This window comes from Engraulis encrasicolus, chromosome 23 (genome assembly GCF_034702125.1).
Source record: "Engraulis encrasicolus isolate BLACKSEA-1 chromosome 23, IST_EnEncr_1.0, whole genome shotgun sequence".
NCBI classification, from domain to species: domain Eukaryota; kingdom Metazoa; phylum Chordata; class Actinopteri; order Clupeiformes; family Engraulidae; genus Engraulis; species Engraulis encrasicolus.
Window position 1 is genome coordinate 41,465,767 of NC_085879.1, and position 21,876 is coordinate 41,487,642.

At 43.8% G+C, this 21,876-nt stretch overlaps 1 protein-coding gene across 1 annotated transcript; it reads left to right on the plus strand.

Moving 5' to 3' along the window:
* The first annotated feature begins 16,299 nt into the window (after positions 1 to 16,299).
* On the plus strand, positions 16,300 to 17,673 carry drd5a (dopamine receptor D5a). Its single transcript, XM_063189648.1, has one exon. The coding sequence runs from the start codon at positions 16,300 to 16,302 to the stop codon at positions 17,671 to 17,673; it is 1,374 nt and encodes a 457-aa protein (XP_063045718.1).
* The last annotated feature ends 4,203 nt before the right edge of the window (positions 17,674 to 21,876 follow it).

Genomic DNA, 21,876 nt, shown 5'->3' on the forward strand with positions numbered 1-21,876 from the left:
CTTGGCAAAAAAAGCCCATCGCTCTTGTGTTTATTCAGATATAGTAGATAGCTGACAGGGAGCTCCTAATGTGTGAATAAAAGTTATTTCTTTTTTGTAGAAAAGCCACACTCTAGAGTGTGATTCTTGTATTTTATTTGACTGGGTAAGCATGACAGACAGATAGTTTTGGCCTAAGCCTTCGTCAGCGTCTAGACTAGAATACAAGAATCACATTCGAGAGTGCTGCTTTTCTGCAAAATAATTCTGTTCGTTCGCACCCGAAGACCTTGTAGAGACAGTTTGGGGTTGAGCGCACTTTCTGGAAAAAAAAGACAATACAAATGATTTCTCCCTCTGTGAATTCATGCATTTATCCAGTCCGGGAGTAACTCAGAACTATTTCCATGATGGATTCCCTGCACACAGCTTGGGTCATTTTATTAGAATGTGTCAGCAGGATCTTTCTGGCTTCTGTTTTCATTTTTCATTTTTCAGCCCAAGAGGGTACTCTGCAACAAAAACAACCAACTTCTGTTTTTGTGCGAGTGCAAAACACATATGTGAGAACATCCATTGTAACTCCCATGGTAGTACACCAGGGCTTATCAAATAGCCGTATGTAAAAAAAAAACACATTTAGACTTTAGACAGATAATATTCTGTTTACAGTAGGGCAAGTTTCAAATAATCATTAGCCATATTTAGGGCTGGGTGGGGGAGAAATAGGGTCTGGGTACTTTTGGTTTAAAAGGCCCCCTCATAATTAGCGACGCAGAACTGACTCACCGGTGGGTCCCGCACCCTCGTGGGTCCATATTTTCAGAAATGTTTAAAAATATATATATTTTTGCATTTCTAAAATAGGGGCCCACAAGGGTGCAGGGCTCACCGGGAAACGCCCGCTATGCCAGATGGCCAGTCCAGCCCTGGCCATATTGTCATGTATTATATTGATGCAAAACAGTATGTTTGCAGTGTATAAAGGAGTTGTGTGCCTTCAGCTTCATATTGTCACAACGTAGTAGAGTGTGCAGTAGTAAACACGCACAAGCACACACACAAGCACACACACAAGAAGGCACGCACACACACACTCATTTGGGCTAATGAATGTGGGGATGTTGTTAAATAGGCCTATCAGTTAGATTGTTATATTACAAAACATACATTTTAAAGAGGTGGCAATTTTCACATGCATGCACGCACGCACGCATGCATGCACGCACGCAAGCACGCGCGCGCACACACACACACACACACACACACACACACACACACACACACACACACACACACACACACACACACACACACACACACACACACACAGACACACACACACACACACACACACACACACTCTGACTCAGAGAGGCTTTGATACCAGATTGGAAATCCAGGGATGTCATAAGACTTAGCTTGATTATCATCAACATTCAAATCTCTTCGAGAGTTGGTCTGACCAAGAGCATAACAATTAACGCTTCCCAAATGGCATGGTTGACCCGCCTCCATTGGTTTGCTTACGGTTGTTAGCTTACCGACAAAGTGGGAGGAGTTCCATATTTTTGGGAACTCAGAAAGTACTTGCATTGCTCTTGACCTGACTAGCTGCAACACTGAAAGTGTTGCGTCACTAGGAGGGCACAGCCTGGCTAGATAAGAGTAACTACAGAGATTCTTTAAGTATATAGAGATATGCCAATGTAATAGGTTGCTATGGGCACCTAACATGACCAGGTTCCGGCCTGCCTAAAGGGGCATGTCATAATACTCCTAGCAATGAATAGAACAGTCCTTAGGTCTGCCTAGGTCTGCCTAAAGGGGGATTCCCCTCCCTCCCCTTTGCAATAATAGAACATGGAAACTATGGACCAATGGAAACTCTCTCTCTCTACTCTCTCTGGTAACTACTAGTGTTGCCACCTGTCAGGCCTTTAACTGATTGTCCCAGATTGTAATGGCCTGTCCCGGAATACAACGATATACTTTCCTGGACATTGAATGAAGGAAGCGATTGAGTACAAGTTGATTGAGTTTGAAATTTCTAGGTTTTTTGTCATCAAGTTTAGGCAAAGGACGCGCTCAACTTCTTGGAAAAACGAAAGTCTTTGGGTGCGCGATAAAATGGATCAACTTATGGAAGAAAAATCCGCACTCACAAACTGTGTCTCATATATTTATATTACCACCATGTCCAAAAAGCAAACGCGTTTCGGCTATCAAGCCTTTGGACATGGTGGTAATATAAATAAATAATGAGTTGCAGTTTGTGAGTGTGGATTTTTCTTCCTTAACTACTAGTGTTGCCACCTGTCAGGCCTTTAACTGATTGTCCCAGATTGTAATGGCCTGTCCCGGAAAACAACGATATACTTTCCTGGACACTGAATGAAGGAAGCAATTGAGTACAAGTTGATTGAGTTTGAAATGTCGAGGGGTTTTTTGTCAGACAGAGGTGGCAATCCTAAGAGTGACACCGTGCCACCCCTACCCTCAGGACCAAGCAGGATCCTGAGAAATGACCACAGGTCAGTAATTACCTGACAGCCAGTGATCCGGGGGGATCGAGTTACAAGTCTCTCCTCTCCTTAGTAGCACAGGCAGACTAGCATGGAACAGAGTAGTGTAGAGGAAGAGGAAGAGGAGGGGAAGAGAAGAGGGGGAGGAGGTGATGGAGGAAAGGAAGAGGAGGAAGAGTAAAGGGGGAGGAAGAGAGAGAGGAAGTGAAGAGGGGGAGGAAGGGATGGAGGAGGGGAGGTGGAGGAGGAGGTAGCCATTCCTCTCCATTACTGAAGTCTTGGCCGGCAGTGGCTGCAGGCTAGCAAGTCCCCTGTGCAACACGGCAGGCATCCGATGTATTATTTACTGTTCACCACGGGCCCCGATATCAAATATCCTTCCCATCGTTTGGCTTTGGCTTTGCTCTCTTGCATGAACAGTTTTTAACTGCCGCCAATGACACGCTCGCATCTCCATCATGCACTAATAGGTGCAGGTTTTACATTTGACTTCACTACCTCCACCCCACCTTGCCCCCTTTCCACCACACACACACACGCACCACACACACACACACCACACACACACACACACACACACACACACACACACACACACACACACACACACACACACACACACACACACACACACACGCACAGAGAGAGAGAGAGAGAGAGAGAGAGAGAGAGAGAGAGAGAGAGAGAGAGAGAGAGAGAGAGAGAGAGAGAGAGAGAGAGAGAGAGAGAGAATAGGGAACAACAACTACTCAGTTTTTTTTGTTGTGTAAATAGCCAGGGGAGCTCTGCAGGGAATTGTTTCTCTGTACGATACGTGTGTCGCCCCTGGCAGAGTTGGATCCAACAGGGCAATCTGCTCTAATCTGAACAGCAGTTGGGGAGCGAAACAGCAGAGAGAGAGAGAGAGAGAGAGAGAGAGAGAGAGAGAGAGAGAGAGAGAGAGAGAGAGAGAGAGAGAGAGAGAGAGAGAGAGAGAGAGAGAGAGAGAGAGACAGAGAGACACACAGAGACAGAGAGAGAGAGAGAGAGAGAGAGAGAGAGAGAGAGAGAGAGAGAGAGAGATGACCTATCTGCCTGCCTGTCTGAGTGCATGTGTGCAAGCCTGTGTAAATGTGGGCATAGGGTCAGCCTCCAGCTCAGCCAGTCTGTCTGGCTAGTGAAACGAGAGGAATACGCGCTCTATAGTGGGAGGTGGGGGGATTTGCGATGACTTGTATTTAAAGGTTGCAGGCTGCAGGGATGTAGGTCACATGTGAACAGCCTCTTCCTGTCCTCCGCCCGCCTCTCTATGACTCAAACATCAGACACCAGTCTCCTGTTTCAAGCTGGACCGTGTGTCAGCTGCATGGAAAAAGGACACACTAGCTGCGTGTGCGTGTGTATGTGTGTGTGTGTGTGTGTGTGTGTGTGTGTGTGTGTGTGTGTGTGTGTGTGTGTGTGTGTGTGTGTGTGTGTGTGTGTGTGTGTGCGTGTGTATGTGTGTGTGTGCGTGCTCGCGTGTGCGTGCGTGCGTGCCTGTGTGTGTGTGTAAGTATGTGTGTACATCAAACCCCTAGACAAAGAAACAGAAATAGACAGATATATGTAGTACAGTAACATAGACTTCACTGTTTTGTTGTTTCATATTTACATGGCATGCTTTTGGCCATTATCATTCTGTCGCTATGGAAAAGTTCAATTAGTCAATGGATCCAAATGTCCCTATTTCCATTTATTGTCTTGTATTCACATCTATTCACATTTATTTGTTCTTGTCTCCTTACACACATTTTCAGTCAACTCACATTAACGGTGACTGCCCTAACTCATCCAAGAGATCACAGAACAGAGTCTGCACAACGCAAATAAAAACAAAGAAACTGTCTCATGATATGTCCATCTTTCGATCACTTGTTCATCTAATGGGCAGGAAAAGAGCTTATTCAATGAGGAAAATGATATTTGTGAACTACTGGGACACAGCTCTGAAGTATTTGGACAAAGAACGCTGTCGGGGGGATTGACAAAAGTGTCAGTTATCCCGGGACAAGGGAGAGAGGTATAGCCCAGAATTTGGTCCTCATTATATTTTATTTATTGAACGTGGAGTCATTTGGATGACTTTGCCTTAGGCGAATCCAAATTTGCAGAAGCTTAAAGGTACACTGTGCAGGAAATGGTCAAAAAAGGTACTGCAACTATGCTGGTCATTGAACCTGTGTTGCCTATTGCCAAATACAATCTGTTCAAGAAAGCTTACTAAATAATAAACTAATATTTATTAGTATGACCAAAGTACAGTACGTTTTGCTGCTAAAAATGCCTATTTCTAGAAATCAAACATGGCTGACATGGAGAAGATCCACCTTTCAGTTTATGAAAAGTGCATTTTTCCCAGTCATATTGAATACTTAAAATCTCATGGTGGTGGTAAGTATTCATGAAAAAGGTAACATTTGTGAATGGGCAGCATGAATTCTGAAAAAAAAAAAAAAGCAAAATGCACAGTGTACTTTAAGCTGTCAGCGGCCCTGATTTGGACATAAAGTCCACTTTTCTAATATCCATCTTCAAGGTTATAATGACTCTCTCCTGAGTATGCACGGCCAGCTGTCTGGCTAAAACACCCTGTATTTGCATAACTTTGTGCTTTGCATTTTAAGATAACATTGCTACCAGGACTGGACAGAGACCGAAAAGTGGCCCGGGCATTCTTGGCAGAGATCAGCCCAAACATGAAAAGGCCACTTTCATACTATATCTTGACTGGCTGAATCCACTGTCTATATTCATCATGACGGGCCAATGGGCCTCCCCCTCTACTGTGTGGGCCAATCCCCAGGAAAACAACCACAACAATAGTATCGGCCCCTGGTGACTGTCGACTCACAAAATGCCCTGTATGCCAGATTACCCTTCCAGCCCTGATTTCTACATCATCAACATACAAAATACCAAACTGGCCAGAATACATTTTTAAGGAAGTGCCCTACATCCAATACAAGGGTGTTTGTGTATCATTTGAGTGCACTGACTGAAATATTGTCATCTGGGGCATTGTGTTTTTTAATATATTTTTAGCAATTTCATATCAGGACAAATGAAAGTTATTGGCAAGAAAAGAGAATGCCAAAGTAGTCCATCACTTTTGTTGACATGTTTTCTTTTATTAACTTTATTACTCCTTTTTGGGTCACAAAATCCTTCCCTAAACAAATACATCATCAGTGCTCCAGACTAATTGTTTTTTTCTTGTTCTTGACATTGAAAAAAGAGACAGCAAACATTATATCTGCCATCAGCATCAGTCATGTTATTCTAGGGCAGTGGTTCCCAACTTTTTTGTCTCGCGTACCCCCTAAGCATCTTTGTGCCATGAGTACCCCGTAATTCATGTTCTATATCGCTTTCTCTGTCCTGATGTGACTGCTCCATATATTTGTTATAATAATACAATTTTTCCAAGTACCCCCCGCAGTATGCTCGCATACCCCTAGTGGTACATGTAACTCTGGTTGGGAAAGACTGTTCTAGGGCACCAGGCTGCATATATTCAGAGCATCCATGTCCCTATGTGAAGATTTTTCAAAGTGTCAGGCAGTCTGTGTCCTAAGATGCCTAGTTCTCGCCATTCCCTACACCCCACTTTGGCTCAAGATTTTAGAGCACTCAAAACTCTCCCTTCAGACTTTTAATAATTTAACATCAAAACATGTCAGTAGATGTAGGAAAGACAGTACTGCAGCCAACTTAATGAATTCCACTTTGAGGCTTAAGATGTCCAGATTTAGGGGTCTTAAAATAGTCAAACACAGAGACTCTTCTAGCTCCTTCCTCCATCTCCTGGGTGTGAAGACACCCGGGAAGACAAAACAAAATCACACCCAATATTGTTAATATTGCGGTGTTGTCTTGTTTCGTCATGCTTGGTCCTTCCTGTCTGAGATATAAAGCAGCGCACAGGAAGGTAGCGCACCAGGCTGTGCATGAGTCATGCCTCCATCTGGCCATATGACATAGCGGACATTTCCCGGTGGGCCTTGCACCCTCGTGGGCCCCTATTTTCAGAAATGTTTTAAAAAATTGGGACCCACGAGGGTGCGGGGCCCACTGGTGAGTCAGTTCTGCGCAGCAAATTATGAGGGGGCCCCTTTAAGCCAAAAGTGCCTGGGCCCTATTTCTCCCCCAGTCCAGCCCTGGTGATGCGCATCCATGGGTCAACAGCGCTGTCTTCTCCCTACAGCTTCCACTTGACAGCTACCTACGTGAGGAGGACATAAGCCTTTGTGTGTTTCAAGCAGAGCGGTTCATTCAGGTCGTCTAGTCTGAGAAATACCTTCCTCCTACGACAGAACACAAAGTAAAAGATTATTGAAATGTAAGACACTTATTGCATTTCACTGGCAAGGGTTGGCAGACTCCATAATGACTACCTTCATTGCCTGTAAAATGAAACAAAACATTGATCTACACAGTCCACAGACAGGAGTTTATTATACTCACAGGTTCTTTATACTGTAATGTGGCCATTTCATTATGCCATCTCAAAAACTCATGAAGCTAATGGCGTGATGATTCTGTTCTGAAAAACAGGGCTGCACAAGGCCATTTTCTCTTGCTACAAATGGAGTATACCTCAGGGGTCAGAATTTGAGCTAATGTTTTTAGATGCGTCCTAGCATCTCTATAAGAGGGTACTGTATGTCCGTCCATCCGTCGGTCTGTCTGTCTGAAACACATTCTGTAAAGCGGCCAGAACACGATCTTCGCTGCTATTTTTCGCGTTACTCTCTTTATATTTGTGCTTTTCTTCAACCGCCGGATCGTGATATCGCAAGGAATCCACCATTACTCCTGAATAAGCAACAAGTGGACGCATCTTTGTCAGCCTGTCGGACTTGTTGAAAATCATTCCACTTTTCCCCTCTGACAAGAGAGGTCAGTTCATCTGATGCTGTTTTCTTCTCAATGATGCCCGGGATCTCAGAGAGGGATGAACAGTAAACACCACACCATCCGGTACTGATAAGTCAAGGGTAGTGTGAGCCATACAACTGCAACTGGGGGGTGATGTTGCACACAGGCACACAGGGCCCCAGGGCAAGACACTTATAGGGCCACCTATACAGCTTGCCAAGCTCACAATAGGGTCCCCACCACCAACACTGGAGGGCCCTGGGCCTAGGGGCATGTGCCCTGCTTGCCCTCCCTATAGCTCCGCCCCTGTTGATGGGTCAAGTTCTCCATTTCACCCAGACCTACAAATGTAATTGTCTCCAAGGCCTTGGGACTTCCCTGCAGTGTAATGCAACCCCAAACACCAAGATGGGGCCATTCCGGGTCAGCATGGACATCACAGATGCCGCTGACATGGCATTACTCTGCCGGTGGTTATAAGGTGACTGCCTTAAAACATGTTTCCAGAATAGGCTATCTCTTGGAGTCAGGCAAGGAAATTATTAAGTGTTACCATTTCAGTCTATGGGTCAAAAAGGTAGTTGTGGCAGTAGCAAAACTCACAGAATTCTGTGAAATAAGTATCGACCCTTGGCGCACAAAATATGCGGCAGTCTGACAGATTTTCCCAATATTCTATCTTGGGGTCATGGAAGTGTTTTCTGTTATGGACTCATACAAGTGCTTTGTATGTGCACACAGCACTATGTTAAAGGGCCACTATTTTGGGCCTGAATACGGTTAAAAATCCTGGGTTTATAAAAGTTGTAAAGTGTCTTATTTTTCATGTTAGGCTCAAAGTTGCTCAATACTTCACTGTCTGTCACGTTACTGTCTGTACTGTAGACCTTCTGTGGTGCAGGCTGTAGCCATGCTGTGACGCAGCCTCTACAAACGGCTCTGTTTCTAACTAACTGCACTAGCAAAGTTCTCTAAGCCTTTACAAGTCAACAAACCCGCAACTATTTGGAACGAAGTATTGAGCAACTTTGAGCCTCATAAATGGGTGGAAAGTAGAAATTTATAACGATGGCTAAACAGGTGCCGGTCCATCACTGCAGAAGCTAAATTTCACCTATAGCTCTGGAATTCTGACTAGCTCTCAGACGTCGGAATGTAGCAAAAGTTAGGGGCTCATCATAACGTTTTAACACAACGTAAACCATTTCACACCGAATGACCCCTTTAAGTCTATCATGAGACAGCTGACAAACCGGTGGTGAAATAGCCTTAAATATTGTTACACTGGTTATTACACTGTACCTAATGTGGTAGATCCACTGTAATAGTGAAGCATTAAAATAAAGTGTTACCATGTTTTTTAGAAAAAAAAACTATGAGAGAACATCAGTTGGGCTATAAGACTGTTCCTGTCACCATCTTCAACTGTCCTGGCAAATAAAGGCATAAAAGCCCCTATATATATATAGTTTTTAGGGGCTTTTATGCCTATATATAGGCAAAGGATCTGTTGTCCCGGGCCCAGGAGGACAAGGGGCACGGGAATGGTTCCTCATAGTAGGTACTGGGGGGGTGGGTTAGTAGCCTGATTGTCATCGCCGTTCAAACCTCTTCGAGACTTGGTCTGACCAAGACCATAACAATTAACATTTCTCAAACGGTATGGTTTATCCGCCTCCCTTGGTTTGCTTAGGGTTGTTTGCTTCCTGACAAAGTGAAAAGAGTTCCCGTATATTTTCGGGAACTCAGAAAGTACTTGCATTGCTCTTGACCTGAAAAGTTGCAATGCTGACTTCTCTCTCTCTCTCTCTCTCTCTCTCTCTCTCTCTCTCTCTCTCTCTCTTTTTCTCTCTCTCTCTCTCTCTCTCTCTCTCTCTCTCTCTCTATCTCTCTATCTATCTATCTATCTACTCACTACTACGATCGATACAGGCTACTGTGCCTTCAGCAGTCTATCCCTTTGTCTATCCCTTTTTCTCAATTCAATTCAATTCAATTCAATTCAATTCATTCAATTCATTCAATTCATTCAATTCATTCAATTCATTCAATTCTATTTCTCTCTCTCTCTCTCTCTCTCTCTCTCTCTCTCTCTCTCTCTCTCTCTCTCTCTCTCTCTCTCTCTCTCTCTCTCTCTCTCTCTCTCTCTGATCACTACTACGGTACAGGCTACTGTGCCTTCAGCAGTCTATCCCTTTGTTTGCTTTCATTCTCTCCCTTTCTATTGATCTGTCATGGTTTATTTCTTATTTTTTCTCAATTCAATTCAATTCAATTCAATTCAATTCAATTCAATTCAATTCAATTCAATTCAATTCAATTCAATTCAATTCAATTAATTCAATCCATTCATTCATTCAATTCTCTCTCTCTCTCTCTCTCTCTCTCTCTCTCTCTCTCTCTCTCTCTCTCTCTCTCTCTCTCTCTCTCTCTCTCTCTCTCTCTCTCTCTCTCTCTTCTATGTTCAAAGATAGAGCAGTGCAAAAAGGACGGGGAGGAGGTCATAGTGGAAAAAAACAATAAGTTCCATCTCTCAACAGCACTCATCAAAACACCTCTCCCCTTTCCATTGACAATATTTCTTTTGGAAGCCATCAAGGAGAAGCAACAGACTGAAAAAAAGCTTGCTCAACCTAGTGTGCCTTGTCATTGATGTAACACTTGTCTAATCAAGGTCAAAAGTCAATGGCATTGGGAGTGAACCATAAAAACAAGTTCACTGGGGATTGAGTCAATCTGTTTGATCCAGAAATGCAACAATGAAGCAATATCAAATGCTACAGTCCAATTTGAGAACAAACAAATGAGTGTATGTCCCCATGGCATGTAGTGCGCCAGATTAGGCATTTGTCATCAGAGACTTTTCTTTAAACATATACATACAGTAGGGCCTATATACATACACATACAGTACATATACAGTACATACATACATACATACATACATACATAGCCTACATACATACATAGCCTACATACATACACAGTAAAAAATATTCCCGTGATGTCACAGTAAACTACTGTGAAATGAATGCAATTAGTAGCCAGTAATTCCCTGTGGCCATCCTCACAGTTTACTGTGATCTTCTCACAGTAGTTTACTGTGGCCACACCACAGTAAGTTACTGTCACCCTACCCACACTACCATGATCCCGCCCCTCCATTCATCACCACAAAAGAGGTAGCTACCATGTTATTGTGGCACCTCCCATTCCCCACCATGACTGAGACAACTGTGGCATGGAACCAGTCCATCACACTGTTCTCTTGTACTGATAGACAAAAATTATCCATACTATCCAACTCTCCATACTATCCAAAATCCAAACTATCCATAACCACAGAGAAATTCAAGTTTCTGCAGTATGTTCAATATTATTACCACTTAATAATTGCTATCTCCTGGATGAGAGTACATTAACCAGTGTGCATAGAATACTCTAGTTGAGCATAATTAGACAATCCTGAAATTTCTTAATCAAGTAAGCAACACACCAAAAAGGGTACCTGCTACCACAATACTCACTACCAACTAAATAGCAAGCCAGCCAACAAACCAGTCCACCAGCCAACCAAAAGAGTCAGTTGTCAGCTAGCCAGCCAAAGAGCCGGCTAACCAACTAACACTCAGTTAGTCAGCCAACTAACCAACAAACAAGTCAGTTGTATGGCTAGCCAGCTAACAAACCAGCCATACAGTCAACCAAAAGAGTCAGTTAGCCAGCCAACCAGCTGGCCAACAAACAGTCAGTTGGTCGGTCAGTTAGCTCACTAACCAACAAGCCGGACAGAGAGCCAGCGAACCAGTCATTTAGGCAAGCAACTCAAGCATTGTGACAGTCTGAGTTTATATAGAGGTGAAAGTTAACCATGTGACCAGAGTAATCAGGCATGTGGCAGCTGCAGGAAGTAATTCAATGAACTTGTAACAGTCATATATACTCAAGTGAGGGCAGGTACTAATTGACAGATTGATTGGGCACTACCATTGTTCCTGGTTGATGGTAGGCAATGTCAATCATGTCAAGCATTTGACTTTCAATTGTGCAATGGCACTTCACAAGATAGCCTATTTTTTTTACTAGGTGGCAATATTCTGATTTAAAATTGGATGCTGGAGTTTTGGCGTGCACATCCAAGACAAAGGCATTAGCAGGTGCCAACTTAAAAAAGTGTTTGTGTAGCACATTGGTTGCAACTTCATTTATTGGAAGCAGAACCAGCAACATTTCCAATCATAGACCTTCTTCTAATTAGGCCTGACAATAAGTAATTACACTCCATCATGGCCAGGAGCAACCTAAAGTGACATACAGATATGCAACATTGGTTACTGTCCCTAGGGTAATGCCGGGTTAGGAGGGATTAGAACCTGCAACTCTCTGATCTTAAGTCCACCTCCCTAACCATTAGGCCAAGGCAGCCACATAATGCACCCAATCATGGCGTAGACGAAGGAAACACCTGTTATAACAGCACAGTAGTTAACTGTGATATGACGAAAAGTCTCTCTGGATTTCACAGTAACAAATTATGGCAGAATGTCACAGTATGTTACTGTGAAATGAATGCAATTAGTAGCCAGTAACTCCCTGTGAGTTCACAGTAAGATATTGTTACACACTTGAAGTGGGCGAAAGTTCAATGGGAAGGCATGTCAGTTGGGTTGAAGGCTGACGCCTTTACAGTAGTTAACTGTGATATGACGAATTCACAGTATGTTACTGTGAAATGAATGCAATTAGTAGCCAGTAACTCCCTGTGAGTTCACAGTAAGATATTGTTACACACTTGAAGTGGGCGAAAGTTCAATGGGAAGGCATGTCAGTTGGGTTGAGGGCTGACGCCTTTACTCAAAGTGATATACAAATATACAACAATGGTTGCTGTCCCTAGGGCAATGTAGGGTTCGGAGGGATTTGAACCTGCAACCCTCTGAACTTAAGTCCACCTCCCTAACCATTAGGCCAAGACTGCCATATAGTGCAATCTGGGCCTTCAGACACTTCATCGACATTTAGTCATCAACTTCTTGTTTGCTACATGTCTTCCCATGCTTGGTCATCTTTTTTCTCACTTCCTCATGTCAATATGTGCAACCTGAGGGGGAGGGGCTTAGGACATACGTGCTTCAGATCGTGTCCCATCATGCAATGCACTTATGGAGAGCCATTTATCTAGAAGGAATATATTAAGTGTGCTTCAAAATATTACTCGCTTGTTAATATTCTGTGTTTATTGTAGGGGTTGTACTATTTAAAGTGGTACACAAGAAAAATGACCATATTCCCACCATCATGAAGATGGTCATGTATATCTCCCAATATATATAAGCTCATTCTTCTTTTCCTTGACAGAGAGTGGGGATAAAGTAGTCAACTGATGATGGGTGTATACATGTATACCACAAGACATTAAGAATGAAATAATTTGCTGAAAATGTCAATGAAAGGTGTGATTGTAATGAAGAGCCCAACCTGTCTTTGACTGAAGTTGTGCCCCAATGCACTAATAATTTAATAGATGCTCCGCCCACACAGTAGTTTACTGTGATGTTTCCTAGTTTATCACTTTGTCATGCTGGTTATCCTTGAAGAGCACAGTAAAATACTGTGATGTGCAAGTTAGGTGAGAAATGACAAGTGATACAATGATTTCAGACTAATTTGCTGTGTGCCGTGTGACCATCACAGTAGCATAGTGTACCAGAACATCAGAGTAATTAACTGTGAGATTTCACAGTAAATTACTCTGAAATCCTTGTAAATTTTTACTGTGTACATAGCCTACATACATACATACATACATACATACATACATACATACATACATACATACATACATACATACATAGCCTACATACATACATACATACATACATACATACATACATACATACATACATACATACATACGTACATACATACGTATGTACGTACGTATGTATGCATATATGTATGTATGTATGTATGTATGTATGTATGTATGTGTGTATGTGTGTATGTATGTATGTATGTATGTATGTATGTATGTATGTATGTATGTATGTATGTATGTATTCATTCATGTATTCATTCATGTATTCATTTATGTGTACTGTAGGCTACATGTACATACACAGGGAAGCCGACAGGGGGAAGGGGCAAAGGGGTCAGTTGTCCCGGGCCCAGGGTGAGAGGGGGTCCAGAAATGGGTTCTCATAGCACTGTATGCATTTATAGGGGGGCCCTTTCTAATGATTTTGTCCCGGCCCGGTCAAAGCTTCTAACGGCTCTGTAGAGTACAAGGCCTATATACAGAGTCTCTATTTATTAGCAATATATCAAATAGCTTGCCAAAATTCCTTTATTTCATGTTCTTAATGGAACGCTTCCCTGTTTCGTTCCAATGTGTGACATTTGTTGGCGATGAATGTTACGACAAATGTAGCTTTTCATCTTGCTCGTTGAATTACATGAATTTGCCAGAATCTAATCTTTGCTGAACTGCAATCTCAGATTGGATCTAAAACACAAACGCATATTAAAAAAATGACTGGAGTGAATATTAGCCTAACAAAGATGTCATGTGTCAATTCCTCATATGACGTCACTTTAAGCACAGTATACAAAGATTCATAGGCCATATAAAATGTATTGCCAGAACCGGTCAATTTAACGCATTATGTGGGATGTGGTTAGCCTGGGAACTCCCATACTGCCTTTAGTTCTACTCAGTCGTTTCGATCTGAAAGACACTCACTTGTGATTAGGTCTGGTGTTAACCAGGCAAGGATGTGGTGACTTCAGTAAGCCATTCAAAATGAACTGCATTAACCTGACTATCCGCCTGTGAGTGTAAACCACAATCCAAATCAGTTGCTTCTTCATTGTTACACATTAAAAAGACAGTGTTAATTCAACACTACGGAAGTCACTATAACATCCTCTATACTGCATTTGGTCCCCAGAGAATTCTCTAAGTGTTGGACACTGCATTTTCCCCTTGTGTACTGAAGACATAAACTGCGCTGCATGTACGCAGCCTGCCCTGCAATTTCAACTACTAGGACCTATTGCTCATCACTAGAACAGCGACGAATAAATCCAAAACTGCCAGGGACACTAGTATAGCCTATGTTAGTCACTCTGGTTCTCAAGTGACGGAAACGTGGCACAGCGGTGCACGACACCATAATATTCCATGATGTTCCCAGGCAGTGCCAAGGACAATGAATAGGCAGGCAGAGCGCCGACGACCAAATTCCTCCCTGATGCCTGTCGCCTCCGGTTCAGTCACCTTCCATATATCAACAGCCCATGAGGGAACTGGATTACTTTGAGGGCGAGCACGGATGAAAAGAAGACTACTTCGCTGAACTCTCCATTCGGTCTGGTCAGGAGGACGGATGAAATATTGCAATAACCCCTATCCCTAGGGGCAGTATTGTACAGCACTTTGCAATTGCTTGGCACTTCAGTTGGACGTGTACTGCGTGGTTGCCTCGCGAAGAGCGACATGCTTTTAGTACCTCACTGGTCGTACTGCTCACTTAAGTTTTCATTACCACTCCCTTCGTCCAGGGGAAGCAGACCCACGCGCAAAGGAGCGGAGCCCCGCACCGAGTGGATGTTACGCCTCGCCTCTTGTCTGACCCCGTTCTTCGGAGAAAAACAGCATTATTTTCAGTTCAGCACTTTCAGGGAGGAGGGGTAGGGATGTTCACACACTGGCGTGCGCCATCGCCCACGCTTACCACCCACCCATGCACCAACCCACGCAGAGACACATCGGCCAAGTAGTCAAGTATCCAATCTAAACGTTTCATCCATTCATTTAGTGTCACAGCATCAAGGAGAAACGTTACTTTTTGTATTGTGTGTATGTTTTACTATCTCTAGCTGTCCGCATATTTATTATCTTTCTTAAATCTACCTTGGAAATTAAACAGGACTTAAACCACTTCCCTACAAATAATAGCTTAATATCACACCAGTAGCGCTCCAGGAAACCGATGCCAACACGCCACATCGCTGCGTGCCTGCCGGGCATAGCCTACTACTGTAATGTGTCCCGGAGCTGTCCTTGGTGCTGAAATTGTGTAAGCGGCGCAGGCGAAAATGCACGCACCCAAAGCCACAGGAAATTAACCCCCTGACTTTTTTCTTGACACCTACGCAAAACTGACCACCACACTGCTTCGACACGTGTGAATCGTGTGTGTCTGTAATTTCACTGTGTCTGATATGGTAGTGAACAACAGTGGTGGTGAAGCACGGATGTCCTTGTGCGAAAACGATAGGCTGAAGTTAAATATTTACGTTTCTGTTCAAATGACCAAGGTGTGCTTCACAGTTGTATGTGTCCACTCTGTTTGTTTCATCTGTGTCTGTCCATAGTTTAAGCTAATCTAAGGAAAGAAAGTTGACATTTTATTGAATTTATGGTGAAAGTGTTTTTTTTTCCCCCTATGAGAATGCTGGTTATTATGACCGCTGCCTGTGTGTAATTGCGTGTGTGTGCGTTTGTGCCGACGATGGCGCACACTCGTGTGGAGAGCATCCCTCCCCCTCCCGCCTGAAAGTGCTGAACTCAAAATAGCACAAGCCAACAGTTTCAGTGCCGCTGCTTTACTCTGACGAGGGAGGTCAGACGAGACGCGAGGCAACAACATGCACTCGCCGCGGACAATGAAGCGCCTCCGTACCTTTGCGCGCGGCTCTGTCTCTTCTGGACAGAGGCAGTTGGTATTAAAACTTTTGTGATCGGCTACACATTTTCAACAAGAAGTAACACTTTGTCGCTCTTCGCGGGGCAACCATGCTCGGAGAAGAGGAAGGCAACCCAAGCGAGTTTCACTTCTACGCGTCTGGAGCCGGGCGTAACGCAATATTGCACCCGTTCGACTGACCAGACTAAATGGAGACTCCAGCGAAGTACTTTTCATCCGTGCTCGCCTGCAACACCGTCCCGTTCCCGCTTGGAGTGATTATGTGGAACGCGACCGAACCGGAGGCGACCTTAGGCACCAGGAAAGACTTGGTTGTCCGCGCTCTGACGGGCTGTCTGCTCTCCGTGCTTATCCTTTGGACGTTGCTTGGGAACATTATGGTGTGCACCGCCGTGCTCAGGTTCCGTCACCTGAGATCCAAAGTGACTAACATTTTTATAGTGTCCCTGGCAGTCTCGGATTTATTTGTCGCTGTTCTGGTGATGCCATGGAAAGCAGTTGCCGAAGTTGCCGGGTACTGGCCATTCGGTACCTTCTGCAATATTTGGGTAGCTTTTGACATCATGTGTTCCACTGCATCCATTCTCAACCTCTGTATTATAAGCGTGGACCGCTACTGGGCAATATCAAGTCCCTTTCGATACGAAAGAAAGATGACCCAAAAAGTGGCCTTTGTGATGATTAGTGTGACATGGACGCTGTCCGTGCTTATATCATTCATTCCGATCCAACTGAATTGGCACAAAGCCAGTGTGGAAAGCTCAAACGATTCCACGACACTAGAGCCAATCGAAGAGAACTGCGACTCCAGCCTCAACCGAGAATACGCCATCTCCTCGTCCCTGATAAGTTTCTACATCCCCGTGGCAATCATGATTGTGACATACACCCGAATCTATAGGATAGCACAAATACAAATAAGGAGGATAGCTTCCCTGGAACGCGCAGCTGAGCACGCAACAAGCTGCCGGACGAATAGACTCGAGTGCCAACACCACAATACCTTGAAAACGTCAATAAACAGAGAAACCAAAGTTCTGAAAACTCTCTCTGTGATCATGGGTGTTTTCGTCTGTTGCTGGCTACCTTTCTTTATTCTGAACTGCATGGTCCCATTTTGTGACAAACCACCCACAGACCAAGAAGCCGGACTACCGTGTGTCAGTGAAACTACATTTGACGTGTTTGTGTGGTTTGGCTGGACAAACTCGTCTTTGAATCCTATCATTTATGCTTTCAACTCGGAATTCCGAAAAGCTTTCGCAAACCTGCTTGGCTGCCGTCACTTTTGCTCCACCACACCGGTTGAAACCGTGAACATAAGTAATGAACTTGTGTCATATAACCAAGACACTTTACTCCACAAAGAGATCGTCAATGCCTACGTGAACATCATTCCAAACGTAGTGGACTGTATTGACAACGAAGAGACCTTTGACCGGATATCACAGTTTTCTCATAATAATGAGGTAGCGACCGATTCGGTTTGTGATATAGACGACTGCGATGCAGATATTTGTATGGACAGGTTAACGCCGTTCACTCCAAATGGTTTACACTGAAGTCTTTGGCACCACCAGATGCGTTAAAACGTGTTGTTCTGGTCATCTATTTTTGATAGTCTCTGTAAATGTTGGTGTTCTATGCTTAAAGTGACGTCGTTGTGAAGTGGGCACCTGACATTTGTGTTGCTATTCGTCTTAAAAAGAAAAAAAAGTCATTGTGTTTTTTTATGCGATTGTGTTTTATATCCGATCCGAGATTGTCAGTTGAGTAGACTCTCGCAAGTCCATGCAGTCGAACGGGCAATGTGTAAAATTATTGAAAGAGATTACCACTATTGAGACGAAAGCTTTCTTTGTTTTAATATCCATGCCAACAAATCTGCAAATTGGGGAAGCCTTACGTCTCTACCTGTAGACCTTTAGTCATTGTTGTTACATTGTATTTTTCAAAGACGCCTTATTGTTATTATTATCTTTGGGACTGAGTGCAATATGATTTTGAAGGTAAAGTGTTGTGTATTCTGTGTTGTTACACTAAGAAGGTTGCCAAATAGTCAAGTGCCCACCAAAACTCTCTCTATCTCTGTCTCTCTCTCTCTCTCTGTCTGTCTCTCTCTCTCTCTCTCTCTCTCTCTCTCTCTCTCTCTCTCTCTCTCTCTCTCTCTCTCTCTCTCTCTCTCTCTCTTTCTCTCTCCTCTCACTCTCTCTCTCCCCTCCTGTGTACACTGTCATGTAACTCAATGTTGCACGCTTGTAAATGCAGTGTCCCATTTTCTCATTCACTGACAGATTCATTCAGACAAGACAAATGTACAATATAGTATTACTAAAGTCACCAGTTATTCTATGAAACATGAATTTCACATGAATGTCATGAATTATAGCGCACCAAGGGCAATATAAGATAAATATCGAGTGAACTATACAACTAACAACTGAAGAATTAATTGTCCAGTGCACCCTCCTCCTCCTCTGGCTTTTTTTTTTCATTCTTTCATTCTCCGTTTACTCTCTCTCTCTCTCTCTCTCTCTCTCTCTCTCTCTCTCTCTCTCTCTCTCTCTCTCTCTCTCTCTCTCTCTCTCTCTCTCTCTCTCTCTCTCTCTCTCTCTCTTTTCTTCTCTGTACTCTGCAGATGCATCTGGTACCCTCACCCCTGTAGCATACTACTTGCAAAGGCAATCGTCGTGTAATATGATTGCACGGCAGGATGCATTCCACTTTGTCATTGAACTGGATGTAAATTTGACGTCATTTTTTCATCCTTCATTCTTTTTTTATACTGTACTGATGACACAATATGAATGTATGCTGTCCTTGAAACAGTGACATGCATTTTTTTTTATAAGAAAACAAAATAAAGGTCTTCAGATAGACTTCATTGATATATTGTCAATAGAGACTCTGTGTGTGGCTGTGTGTATGTATGTACGTATACATATGTTAGATGTATATACATCTGGAAGTATGTAGGATAATTGTAGCCTACTTCAAACAGATGGACTCACCAGCCAATGTAGCCTAGTTTTCAGGTAAATTTGTTTTCATGGTTCACTTCACCTCACAGTCATTGATCGTTCTCATGTTCTCACAGCCTAAGTGCAACATCAATGCCAAGGTGCACTATAGGTTGGGTTGGAAAAGTTGTCAATGGAGAGAGGGGAGACGCATTTTGATGAGTAATATTAGGAGATGGAAGAGAATAGATGCAGTGTCTTGTGCTCGTTGATTCTTCGTCTACATCTCCTCCTCATCCTCCTCCTCTTCCTCCCTCCTTTGCTCCATCTTTGAACTTGAGAGAGAGAGAGAGAGAGAGAGAGAGAGAGAGAGAGAGAGAGAGAGAGAGAGAGAGAGAGAGATGCGTGCATGCCTTCCTGCCTGCCTGTCTGCCAGTGTGTGTGGCTGTGCACGGGGTCAGCCTCAGACTCAACCAGTCGAGAGACTTTTGACGTTATAATGTGTGTTTATTGACAATAAAACTCATCAATCAGCCTACTCTTTAAAAGAGCACTCCTGCCAATTTCAATATGCTGTTGTATTGCTCACGCTACCCTTGACTTGTCAGTACCCGGTGATGCTGCATTTTTGGCTCAGCCCTTTTCGAGATATAAGCTATTGTAATGAGGGTAGCTTTTGTTTACATTTTGAAAAGTCTTACCATAGGCCTACTCCAAATATTTTCCCAAAAGGTGCCGCTGCTTACTAGTTGTCAGCCGATGTTGCATAACCTGTTTTTTTAAATATAAGCAAACACGTACCCCCATTACAATGACCAGAATCTCGGAAAAGACTGAAAAAAAAACATCTCAGGTACTGACAAGTCCAGGTAGTGTGAGTATTACAAATGCATGTTGAAATTGGCTGAGGTTATCCTTTAACATGACACTGAATCAACAGAATGGCCTTCATATGGCAACCAGCCGAGAGAGGGAAAGAGACAGAGATGGGCGGGGGGTCTGCCCTTTGAACTCCAGGATGACATGCTGTTTGTAAGGGAACAGGTCTGGCTCCAGGCTTTTGTTTTCACCGCCAAGCCATCACCAGTCCATCACTTTCTTTAACAGAGCTCTCATTCACTCTCTCTCTCTCTCTCTCTCTCTCTCTCTCTCTCTCTCTCTCTCTCTCTCTCTCTCTCTCTCTCTCTCTCTCTCTCTCTCTCCCCCCCCCCTCTCTATTTCATTCAGTTTTACTTTTGTTGCACAAGCTATACCCCTTTGTCCATGTTGCCACTGACGTTACGCTGCTGTGAAGCTGACAAATATCTTGAGTAGTGCTCACTTGCTCCCTCCACACCACCTCGGTACCATGTTGCTCTGACCTGTTTTCTCTCCTTTCTTTATCTTTTTCCTCTATTGGGTCATTGAGTATGTCAGAGTTGTTGAGTGTTTGCCTTCTGCCTGTTTGTTTTTGTACTATGTTGTCTCTCTGTCAGGGGACAGGCAGTGATCTGTGTTGCTTCCGTTCTTCGGAGGGCTTCCAATAAAAGTGAAACAGTGAAATAAAATAGCTATAGCCTCCTCATATCATATCAGGGCCCCTCACGTGCTATTGGCAATGCCATTTCACCCAGTCCTAGAAATAAAGTGAAGTGAAAGTGAAAGCCCAACTCCCATTGCCATTGTGACACAGCACTCCACAGCACACAAGTGTTAAATGCACACAACAAAATTGCATTTATGCCTCAACCGTGCAAGGGGGCAGCCCCCAATGGCGCCCCAAGGGAGCAGTGCTGCGGGACGGTACCATGCTCAGGGTACCTCAGTCATGGAGGAGGGTGGGGGAGAGCACTGGTTAAATCCTCCCCCCTATAACCTGGTGGGTCGGGAGTCGAACCGGCAACCTTTGGGCTACCAGGCTGACGCCACAACCGCTTACCCATGACTACCCTAGAAATGTAATTGTCTCCAAGACAGAGAGCCTAAAGTAACAGATAAAGACAAAGCCATTACAATTTTGGTGACAGTAAGGTTATAACACCCCAGGTGAAAAACCCATATACTTAAAGTGTACTTTTTTGACCGTACTAGTACAAAGTGTACTATTTTCGGCGATTTAAAGTGCGCTTCATTGCACTATTAGTATTATTATCAGGGGGGGTTTGAATCGGCAACCCCTAGATTGAAAGACCAACTCTCTAACCACTAGGCCATGGCTGCCTTTTATGGGCCTCAGAGGCTGAGATATTTAGGTTTTAATAGGGAGAGGGCACCTTTTCCCAAAAAGGGCTCAAGCCAGAGTTTTTCATGGTGTGTCTGGAATATCGCTCAGAGTTTAGTCAGGCAGGGAAAGTATTAACTGGCCTAGAAATGTACAATAGTAGTGGCGGTAGGTAGCAGTTGGTGTTGGGGAAGGATGATTGGAAAGCCTAGAGATTTGCTAAGCATAAGGCAACAAGCTTATAGGCCTATAGCGGTTCCTCCAGACAAAGTAATGGCGTGTCAGCTACATGGGTGATGTCCATGCTGACCAGGAATGCCCCCATCTTGATGTTTGGGGTTGTATTACACTGCAGAGGAGTCCCTGGGTCTTGGAGACAATTACATTTCTAGGACTGGGTGAAATGGAGAACTTGACCCATCCCACGCACACACATGTACATGCACGCGCACACACACACACACACACACACACACACACACACACACACACACACAGACAGACACACACAGACACACACACACACACACACACACACACACACACACACACACACACACACGCACACACGCACACACACACACACACACACACACACACACACA

What these genes read in the sequence shown, in the direction of transcription:
- drd5a (XM_063189648.1), top strand. Translation starts at nt 16,300, where the DNA reads ATGGAGACTCCAGCGAAGTACTTTTCATCCGTGCTCGCCTGCAACACC.